The 12,079-nt window shown below is 36.7% G+C and overlaps 1 protein-coding gene across 1 annotated transcript; it reads left to right on the top strand.

Moving 5' to 3' along the window:
• Positions 1–7,674: 7,674 nt before the first annotated feature.
• On the top strand, positions 7,675–11,707 carry LOC127154045 (V-set domain-containing T-cell activation inhibitor 1-like). The gene is made up of 3 exons (XM_051095424.1): positions 7,675–7,802; positions 11,151–11,191; positions 11,286–11,707. Exons 1-3 carry the CDS (start codon positions 7,744–7,746, stop codon positions 11,645–11,647), a joined length of 462 nt encoding a protein of 153 aa, XP_050951381.1. The 5' UTR covers positions 7,675–7,743; the 3' UTR covers positions 11,648–11,707.
• Positions 11,708–12,079: the final 372 nt, after the last annotated feature.

Here is a 12,079-nt window from a genome sequence, read left to right on the forward strand (position 1 = left end):
AGTAAATGCACAACTAAACAGATGAGTTTTGAGTCTAGATTTAAATGTGGTTAATGTTTTAGCACATTTCATGTCTTCTGGAAGCTGATTCCAACCTCGGGTGGCAAAATAGCTAATGCATATTCCCCTTGTTTTGTGTGAACCCTTGGTATTTCTAACTGATTTGATCCTAATAATCTGAGTGCTCTGTTAGGTTTATATTCAATGAGCATATCTGCAATGTATTTAGGCTGAGTAAAAGAACTTAAAAGTCAATCCTAAAAATAACTGGAAGCCAGTGTAGGGACCTGAGGACTGGTGTGATATGCTCAGATTTTCTGGTTCTAGTCAGAATCCTGGCAGCAGTGTTCTGGATGAGCTGTAGCTGTCTAATGGTCTTCTTAGGAAGGCCGGTGAGGAGACCATTACAACAGTCCACCCTGCTGATGATAAAGGCATGAACAAGTTTCTCCAAGTCTTGACAGGAAAGCATCTAATTCTTGCAATATTTTTTGAGATGACAGTATGCTGATTTAGTTACTGCTTTTACATGACTACTGAAACTAAGGTCTGACTCCAGAATTACACCAAGATTTTTGACTTGATTATAGGTATCAAATATCACATAGCTACAATCTAACACTGTCACTTCACACTCCAGTAGGTGGCAGAAATAAACCCAGCTTGTCATTATCCAAAGAGTGCAGTATAAAGAATTTTAGTGTAAGGCTACATACATTACATGTGATACAACAAAATGTGAGTATAAATAATGTCCGAATGCACTGAATTTATATTTTGATAAAATGTAAGCACTGAAATTTAGTTCTTAGAATTATGCATAAGATTGTTTCAAAATTAATTGAAATTTTTATCATATTTGCATCATATATTTTACATCTTTTTTGTTATAATCTGTAGAGCTGAGTGCATTCAGGTTACAGGGTTAAAGATGGCTAAGAAGGTCTATCAGAGAAGCCCAGCTCTGACTTCCTCTCTTGTTTGTGTGCTTGAGGTTTCAGATTGTTTCCACTCACAGTTAGAAGTGAATGTATGAAGGTATTAATCTGGATCAGATGATGAAGATCATACTGAGTTTAACACATCACATTTGATATATTAAATGGGTTTTCTTTTGATTTTCTTAATAAATGTGTTTTTCTTTCTCTCATAGATCTGTTCATGTGGTCTCAAGTCCACAAACATAGCAGTAACTTTAGGAGCTGATGTGAATATAAGCTGTGATCTTGATATAAAGGAGATTTACTGGTACAAACTAAAATCACTGAATCCTCCAGTGTCAATCTTATGCACTTACAGCAGCACATTTGAAGGAGCCAAATAAGAAAACAACATATTCAAACACAAATACTCAGTGAAAACTAACAGTCGTCTGTTGATCAGAAATATCAGCACTGATGAATTAGGAGTTTATTATTGTGTCAAAACTAGTGAACCACTAAAATTCAGCAACGACACCAAAATCTACATCAGCGGTGAGTTATTTCCTCATTTCAGGTGTATTTTTTTTAAACCATATGATAAATTTCCATAATAAATATAATATACATATTTATAAATAACTAATATTTTTTGCCTTTTTATGTATATTTGGTCTGTTAAAAACAAATTGAATAAAGGTTGTTAAAACCACAACTGTTTTACAGACTCAGTCAACAGGATTCATACAGAATCAGATGATGCTCCACAACATGAGATACCATGGAGTAACCTGACCATCATCACATTAGTCTTGCTGAATGTGCTTTTGACCATCGCATTAATAGGTTTGTTCTCATTTTACCAAAAATATGTTCAGGTCTCATTGAACTAACTACAAGAAGACAAACTCTTTGACAAACTCTCTGATCTTTGTTTTGATGTGTGATTTGAGTGACGTTTCATTCATCGTTTCAGGATTGCTGAAGAGAAATGATGTAATTGGTAGATCTAAAAATGAAACTGCAAAAATAAAAATGAAACTATAAAAATATTCTACAGGTAAGATGTGTCTTTAATAAATGTTATCTTTTTTTTCCAAATCCATTCAACTTCAGATAGCATTATTTCATTATTTAAATGAACTGAAACTGTGTTGTAAATACCTAAATAAATGTAAAAAAAAAATAATAAAATAATAATAATAATAATAATAATAATAATAATCTACAGTGAGAAATTACTTTTTTTCCTTCAGTGTGCTGAAACTGTTTTTTCCATGTGTCCTGGAAACACCAGGTCTTGTCCAGTGAAGAGCACGACTGTCCTCTACAGCCAAAGTATGATGCAAAACACATAAATACAAACTGTGCCTACATGTGATTTTTTCCCTCTTCTTTTTTACAAGTTATCATTTATTTATTTATTTTTTTTTCTATACACCTTAATAAGTTTGGCATATCTAAATATGCACTGTGGTATAATATGCACTGTGGCAGTTTAAATGCGGCTTCAAACGATCCCAGATGTGGTTGTAAATGATCCCAGCCGAGGAAGAAGGGTCTTATCTAGCGAAACGATCAGTTATTTTCATAAAAATAATACAATTAATATACTTTTTAATGCCAAACGCTCGTCTTGTCTTACTCTGCTTGGACTATTTTGTTCCGGTTCATGACAGTTAGGGTATGTCGAAAAACGTTTCCACTCAACTTCAAAATCATCCTATATCACTGTTTTACCTTTTTTGTTAAGGATGTTTGATCTTCTTTGCATGTTCACTTTGCAAAGACTGTGTCGGTACTTCTGCAGCGATGATGATTGGAGTTTTTCTACATACCCTAACTGTCTTGAATCAGAATACACAGAATTCAGGGAGAGAAAGGCAAGATGAGTGTTTGAGATTAAAAAGTATAGAAATTGTATTTTTTGAAATGCAAATAACCGATTGTTTTGCTAGATAAGCCCCTTCTTCCTCGGCTGGGATTGTTTACAACTGACTTTGGGATCGTTTGAAGCTGCATTTAAACTGCCTTTTGGAAGTTCAGACTCGGGGCACCATATCAGTGTCACACCCCTGTGGACTGTCTATATTGATTTATCCCTTCTGTGCCCTTATTTGGTCTTTCCTGTTCCGTTCCTTATTAAGTCATTATTGGTTAATCACCCACACCTGTCCTTGTATTGTTAGCACTCCTTTATAAGTTGTATTGCGTTCAGTGTTTGTCGTCGGACCTTAACGTTATGTTGGTGTGTGTTCCCCTGTACTACCTGTCTGGATGTACCATTTGTGGATTTTTTTTTTTTTCTTTCCTTTTCATTATATTACATCTTCGTTTGTCTCATTCCCACACAAGTGTGACAGAAGGTCCGACCAAACAAACAAATTAGAGACATTTTATTTTCGTTTTCACCAATATTTTTTTTTTCTTTGGGCACATGAACCTCGCGTCAGTCAACGTTGTCCCAAGGAGGGGTAACACCATTCTGGAAGGTTTTACCATCTTCATCTTCCAGAATTGCAGGGACCTGGAGGACTGTGTGGAGGAGTTTGTCAGCACCTGCCACTGTGCCAGTTTGCTTGATGGAGGGATTTAGGTGTGGACTAGATGATGACCTCCACTTTGTCATGCCCCGCGGAGATCCCTGCTGGACCCTGCAAAGTTACATCAACTTCGCATTGTGGATGAATGGATCGACGTTCACATTGGGCAAAGCGGAGGAGGACAGCAAACTCGTTCAGCCACACCTCACAGACGTCTCGCAGCATGACCCAGAGCCCAGCCCACCACCACCCTGACTCACGGAGCCTGAGCCCGAGCCCGTGGACAGAGAGTCAGAGCCGAGAGTGACAGAGTCATCGCCAAAGGCAACGACAGCGCAGAAGATCGCTACAGAGCCTGAGCAAAGCACATCCAACCAGGTGGGAGAGCTGGCCACGTGGCTCGTGGCGGTGGATGTTCCAGTGGGGCATGAGAGTGCTGAGGACAGCACCGCTGACTGCACCGCTAAGGGTGAGCGATGTTTAGAACTGGGACATTTAGAAATTGAACTGGACTTAATTTCACTGAGGATATATATGTGGAACTTCCTGCATGCCCTGAACAATATGCCTGCCTGGATTTCCCACTGTAAGGATCCATCCACTGGCCCAAACGTGGGGTTAATGCATGTTCGGTCTTTTCACAGCGCTTCTGCAAAGTTCACTTAATTTATCAAGATTTAGTTTCAATCTTAATCTATCTCAGTGTTTAATCTGACTCCAATTTCATGCTATCGTTAGAATTTAGGTGTTTAATTTAGGCTGATCACAAATATCAATTATGTATAATAATTTAGATATATGATCATTTCGGACTCGCTATACTTTCAGTTATTCGTTCACTGGGGACCCATTGCCGCTTAGAGTCTGGCGCCGGCCGATTACGCCGATCTCACGATCACCAAAACGCCAGTCTGATGTAGGTGACTAATACCCTTTTTGACAGCCGCCTACTGCTTGTCTTCACAAAAAGTGTAGTTTACTTTAGTCTTCTCCCGTACTTGCTAACATTAGTGATAGACAGAAATCAGGAGGTCTCAGATGATGTGCCTACTGCTCCATTCAATCCTGAGCCTGCAGTTTGCTCTATCCTGGTCGTAATTTGTGGTAGCATCAGTCTCCTCACAATCTACTAGAAATAAGGATTTCAGAAGAGTCTAAAATGAATCAAATATAATGTTTTATTTGTCAGGTAAAAATGTATCATGCCAATTACATAGTTTAACAATGAGAATCCAATTCAGAATTAAATTCAGTTCCAATTCAAATAAATACATAACATCAATTACTCAAAGATAAATCTAAGAATGAAAGATGCAAAACTGACCGCAGAGAGACACACAGCAGCATGTGAGAGATTTGGAGGCAAAGCTCCAGAGACTCTCACACACAGTGTGGGGTTCTTCTGAATACAGAATCCCCCCGTAATGTTTTGTCACTTCGCTTATATACCCAGACCAAAGCAAACAAATCTTCCAATCAGTTGTAAAAACATAAAGACCTTTTGGTTTGTCAGGAGATCTCATGCCCCAGGGTCACACCTGACTGGAGATCCGACCCTAAGGGGAAAACACACCCCTCAGCAGCAAAACACAATTCTACAAAAGTGTTCAGTCTTCCTCATAATATAAGCGACTGCTGTGAAATTGAGACCATTTTACCAATCGCACGAAGACCTTTAGAATGATACCAAACATGAAAGGGAAACTTCAACATATTCACAAAATGTAACACATGTAGTATATGGACATTCTTAGTGACTCTCAGTGGAATCTTTTGGGGGAAAGGAGTGAGATGCAGGGAGGGGAGAGGAGAGGGAGGAAGGGGGTTGTAAATGAGCAATAGGGGTGGTGTTGTTTGCCCTCTTTGAAGATCTCTTCTCCAGATTAGATTTATTGTTTTGTTGCATGGCATCTGTTTTTGTCAGAGTTCCTAAATTCTTGAGGAAATAATTTCACATCTTACACCACCCTCCCTCCCTCCCTCCCCCCCCCCACCCACCCACCCACCCACCCACCCACCCTCTCTCTCTCTCTCTCTCTCTCTCTCTCTCTCTCTCTAAAGATTAGATTCATTCTTTTTGTCAACTTGTTTTCTTTCATTTAGGACTGGTTTCGTGTTTCTATTTGCATCTGATTAATTGTAGGCCTCATTTTTCTGAAAGTAGGCACTTAATTTTTTGAGTGAAAAAAAAACAAACATTTTTTTGTGAATAATTTTCACAATATGAGATAAAAAATTATGAAAATTTGCACTGTTTCTCACACTAGTGTGCTTCAGTGTTTAATCAGGAAGTTTGCTTTTAAATGCTTTTATTTTGTACGAAATTGCACAAAGTCACACTCATCAAAAATGGCCAGTCATTGAAAGTGAATGGGGAAGAGCACAAAAAGCAGGATCTTTATTTTGAAATGATTTTATGTTCTGAAAAGGGGCACAAAGTAACACTTATGCTGTTCCTGTAAAATCTGACCATCGTGACAAACAAAAAAAGAACACATTGGGATTATTTGCATTATAACATTTCATGGAACAACAAACCAAAACTGTTATTTTAGTTCTATATATCCTGCACACTGACACTGTCAAACTGAGACAATATTATGAAACAAGAAGCTGAAGCTCTCTCTGTGCTAAAGCATTTATTTGTAAACTTTCATCTACTCTGTGAGAACATGAAAGCCTCAAAACCTAGGCTAAAGACAAGGCAGTTTGAGCGTGTGAGTGTCTGAGAGGTTTATCACAGTGAGAGTTATCATAAAAGCATATTGCATGCAGTCCAAAGTAGGATGAAATAAACATATTACTCACAATAGTTTGTGTGAGATAGCGTGAGTATACATGAATCTACATGCACAGGTCCAAGGTCTTAATGTTTGTAAGCACAAAATGCTCCTGAACACTAGTTGTTTCTGTTACTTTCATTCTTCCCCATTCACTTTCAATGGCCAGCCATTTCGTAACTTTTTGTAACCAGTTTTGTACAGTTTTGCCTACTTTCAGATAAATGAGACCTACGATTAATCAGATGCAAATAGAAACACAAAACCAGTCCAAAATGAAAGAAAACAAGTTGACAAAAAGATTGAATCCAATCTTTAGTGATAATATAGCATATTTACAGATTTATAAGCAATTGTTTGGAGTCCGGTCATTTTTGACCGGGAACACCACAAGTGTGACAGGAATCCGAACACAACCAGAGGTTTAATCTAAAAATAAGAAATAAAAAGAAAGCAAAAGAAAACACTATGTGTGGTCAGTGTAAACCTGCCTTAACTTCCTCTTGATTGTGGTTAAAAATATTAACCTGCTATTTTGAAAGCTATGAGATAAAGTTTCATATCTAAAGTCATGTGAAAGAAACAAGACTGTCATGCTGATGTGCTGATATTTAGGCCATCAGCACTATTGAGAGAGTGATGCTGCTGTTATATCTGTTTATGTCACGGTTCCATCACTTCAGTCTGGTTTATATTTATTTATAAATATCCCGTATTTATTCTTAGTTTGGTGACAGAGCATTTATACTCTTCAAGCAGCAGATAACTGGGAGGCTAGACAAAACACTGGTAAACAGCTTGACAAGACACGACTAGACAAGACAATATCAGATTTGACTTGATCCTGATAGAGCTTAAGGTTCACAAACAGATCAGTAGCGAAGCACAATAATTTGGCGAAAAGCTTAGGAACATGCAGAGAGAAATAGGCAGGGAAATCAGGGCAAAGAGGGAACAGGTGCCGCGAGCGCTGATTGTAACCGCGAACAGCTGAGTCTAGGATAGGAGCACAAGACAAAGAAAAAAAACAGATAACTAGAATCAAACCCGGCTTGTGACAGCATCAGACATGTCTGTTGATTTCCTGAACGCGAAGGTCAATTGGCCATTCGCTGACACTCAAAAACATCACAAATGTGTCACAAAAAGTGTAGCTACAATGAAAATAAGAGAACTGAGCCTAATTTTATTACAGTCATTATCAAACAGAAAAAAGCCCAGTAAAACAAGGGATCAGAATTGTTTGTGCCAGATAAGTTACTGCCAACATGTCAAACCCATCTTCATATGCAAATAAGACACTCTTCTCTAATGATAAGTTATAATGAGAAAGCAAGATATGCACACAAGAATATCTACACCTGTGTATTTACAAAGTGGGAAGTTCATTTGGTGCCATTCCTGTGTGTGTTTAACATCTCAACAAGGCAATCTCAACATATTCTGTGACACCTTTTCAGGGTCGCTTTGTGATTTTGTCACAATATTTGCCACTGAAGTATGGGTAGTGCTGCACTGAGGGAAAAACTACACTGTACCCAACAGAAAACTCACAGCATGTAAGTAACCACAGATACTGTTTCAAAGAGAGATTTTGAATGGAAATCTTAAAGACACAGCAGTTAAAACAACTTCTTAATTCTAAGAGTCATGCTGTTTCTCAATATGCATTCTTCTCTGTACTTGTGTTCTTGTGGACATGTTTAAGTCTATGTTTGTTGTCTATATGTTTTAGCAGCACTGCTTTTGGTGCTAAATTTTGTGCATGTGTATAAATATGGGAACCCCTGACAAATCAAGAATCAAAGAAAGCAAAATTGCATTGAACAAAAAGCAATGAAGTTGTCACCAGGTGCATTGTTCCTAACAGCAGCATCTCAGAGATCCTGAACTAAAAAAATGCTTTGAGACCTTTAAAAGCTAAAAAGCTTAAACACCCACACTTAACCTCAATTCACAAATGCTTACCAATCAAGTCATTTTAAAAAATAAATATTTTAAGTCTGATCGTTTATTGCTCCATTCAGTTAATCAATATGACAAACAAATGCCTAAAATTAATTAACATGTACTGTACTGGTAATATAGTTTTATATAATTATTTCACAAATGTTTATAGATCATTGAATTTGTTTTTAAAAATCCTTATAAATTATATAAAGTTTTGGTAACACTACAATAAGGTCTCATTTGTTAACATTAGTTAACTATAAACTAACAATGAAATATTTTTACACCATTTATTAATCTTTAATGATAGTTAGTAAAAATGTTAATGTTAATTCACAGTACATTAACTGATGCTAACAGATACAACTTTAAATTTTAATAAAGTATTGGTAAGTTTTGAACTTAATTTGAACTAATTTGCACTGGCGGCTTGGGTCCGTCATTGCTGCTTGCAGTTTTTTTTTTTTTTTTTTATGTAGTACAGTGGACACACTGTGTGTCTAGTTTGCTTTCTTCAACATTTATTTTATTTTAGTGTATATACATTTGTTACTAATAGGGCTAATGCTAATATCACATTTTGCCAAATCTAATCTAATCTCACACTTCTGCTGTTGTTAAAAAAAAGTTATAGTATCTCAAGTGATTTTCACATTTAACAAAAACTCAAAAAGTCAAAAAAAAACAAAAAACTGTACAAGTTTGTACTTGCTATGAGGCCTCAAACAACTAGAGTGAATTCAAAAGTCCAACATTCAATTGTGCATGTTAGTCCAACATGCAGATTAACACATTCTGAAAACATTTAAAACATTTTGATTGTTTTTATTGACATTTTTCATAATTAATATAATTAAGTCATTTTCAGTCTATTCTTTAAAATATGTGTTAAAAACGTTGTTTAGTCATAGTGGCGTCTATGACTGCGTTTTAGTTCCATGTTTAATTAAAAAAAATAAAAATAAAATCTAAAATTACGAGAATAAATTCATAATATTTTAAGAATAAAGTCAAAACATTTCGAAAATAAAGTTGAAATGTTTCGAGAATAAAGTCAAAATTATAAGAATTAAATTCTAGCAATTAAAGATATAATATTTTGAGAGTACAACCTGTGCATGCAAGGCCTGGATTTGGGAGCACTGGAAGAAGTTGCCAGGCCACCGGAATTGATTTGAATAAATGTGGGATTATTAGCAGAAATCATAATTTGTGTTATACTTACAATGACAGTGTGCTTGGAAATAACACTTCACGTCTTTGATTGCATTCATTAGGCCCTATGTGTAGTGTCCCAGTCACCAAATAATAGCAATAAGCTTTGTGCTTTTGGTACTTTTAATATAAAACAAAGTCTCAGCTTTCAAAATCTGTCAGTTTTATAGCAAACAATGTGTCTTGTAATAATGTTTTTTTTCCCCGCTCTTTAATGTGGAGGGATGGATTGCTGTATTCATGTGAATCAATCGTCTTTTCAATGAGACATTAAATTATACTGTTTTCTTTGTGGAAATTGCAAAAACGTCTGTGGCATCCAATCTTTCATTCCTCACATGTATTTAATTAAAAACAACAATAAAACGTTCTGAAGGTTCAAATGGGCTCCTACTAATTAACATTAGTTACATTGTTGTATTTTCTGAGGTATATAAGTGACTATTCACAAGCATAATATTTACATTGTTTTATTTATGGCATAATACAGTAAATGATTGGACATAATATTTAACGTCTTCCAATTTATTACTGGTTGGCTGGTGCACTGCAAATGATAATAATAGTTTTGTGCTTTGTTTGCTTTTAATATAACACAGCTCATCTTTCAAATTCTGTCAGTTTTATCACAAAATTGTCACGTGTTCTTTGTGTTTAGTTTTTTCCTGTGTTCCTGCTTCCTGTTTATTTTCTGTTTGTCCATATTTGGTTTTGTTACGAATCTGGTTGGGGTCCTGTGGTCCACTCACCACCAGATGTCGCTCTCACCCTGTCACTACACACAGACTGTTGCATTACACCCCGGGCTACTACTCCCATCACCCATCGCGCTGATTGTGTTGACTCCTGTGGCCAATCAGGCGCGCTATAAAAGGCCCGGTCTTTCCCCATGCAAGCGATGGAGTATTGTTGTTGTGTTTCTATTGTTAGCGTTCCCTAGTTTCCTTTTTCCTGAGTTCCTAGTTCCCTGTGTTTAGTTCCCTCGCCTGGCTCCCCCGTTTTCAACTGTTCGCCGCCTGCCTATTGGATTCTTGCTCGTGTTATTGGTTTATTCTCCTGGCTCAGCCCCCTAAGGATTACGTTCGCCTTGGACTGACCCTCGCCTGTGTCAAGGATTACTCTTGGTTTGCTGTCTATGTACCAGTCTGCCGTTGTCTGACCCTGCCTGCCTTGACCATGTATCTGTCTCGTCCCTTGAATAAAAGCTCGCAAGTGGATCCGCTCGCCTCTCGTCTTTCACTCTCCGTAACAGGTTTGGTTCCTGTTCTCGTTTAGTTAATTAGATTTCCTACACCTGTGTTTTTAATCATCCTTTGTATTTATATCCCTGCCCCTAGCTGTTTGTGAGTTTTCCTATGGTGTATTCCCCTGCATTTTTTTTTATTAAAGACTGTTTAGTTTATTTCTGTTTCCTGCCATCTCCTTGCCACATGCTACCATGACAGAAATATAAATTAGCATAATATAAATGTGAAGGAACATCAAGAAAACAGTATATCAAAAAACAGTATATCCTAATTTAAACAAATGTCTCATGAGGGAAAGAAGATTGACTCACATACCGCTTAATCTGAAGTGAATACAGCGATCTGTCATGCCACATTAAAGAATGGGAAAAACAGATTATTGTAATAGACATATTACTAGTATCTCCCACTGCTCCCAATCTGGGCCATTTGCATGCTGAGAATCAGTGCCTAAGCATGACATAGACAAATATGATCATTTCTTTCTTTGTGCAGATGCTGGTTCATATATTTAATTCTACATCTGATAGACAAAGGTTAGTATTCACATGCCTCATTTGAGGTAACAATCTATGAAATTTTCAAGTCTGTTTGTATTTTGCCTCCTAAAGTTGTTACTCTTTTCTCCAGCATCTCTGCAGGACCCACCTGATATTTTGGGTGTTGTTGGAGGCTCTGTCATCTTATCGTGTTCATACCAGGAAAGAGTACTAAAGCCAGAGGAAATTAATGTGTTTTGGAGATACAATGAAAACATCATTGTTTATAATATTGAAAAGGGCATTCCCTCAACAAAAGGCCAGAATGGAATGTTCCAGCAGCGAATAAAAAGTTTTCGCTCAGAGTATCCAAATGGAAACTTTTCTCTCAGACTCTCAAATCTTAAACTAACAGATAAAGGGCAGTTCTCATGTTCCATCCCAGGTGTGTTTACAAAACACAAAGTAAGGCTGCTTGTCAGAGGTATGTGGAAACAGTCATTACTGACATAGTTTGAGTCATTTGATAAATAGATTTAGTGCGTAATGCATGATCAAATATATTTTTTTAGCTTTAACAGTTAATTGTTTTGGTACTTAATATAATCCAGCTTGTGCATTTCATGATGTATTGCATTTTTAAACAATTATGGGCCAGTTTTACTAAACAGGGCAAATTAGTGCAAGAGTGTAATTCCAAAACAGCGCAGATGCGAGGGAAAATTTATGTGGGTGATTTAAATGAAAGATCTCAAAAGCAACATCTCATTTACATATCGACCAACGCAATATAATGTACACAGCACAAAATAACGTAGTCGCAAATAAAGAATAAAGGAATAATAAAGCTGCAGTACATGGAAAAGAACCGGAGGCCAAAAAATTAAGTTTTGACAGAAGTTTTGGTATTGCATGACTCCTAATTGAGGGTTCTAAGTCGTCTTC

This window comes from Labeo rohita, chromosome 22, assembly GCF_022985175.1.
Source record: "Labeo rohita strain BAU-BD-2019 chromosome 22, IGBB_LRoh.1.0, whole genome shotgun sequence".
Taxonomy (NCBI): domain Eukaryota; kingdom Metazoa; phylum Chordata; class Actinopteri; order Cypriniformes; family Cyprinidae; genus Labeo; species Labeo rohita.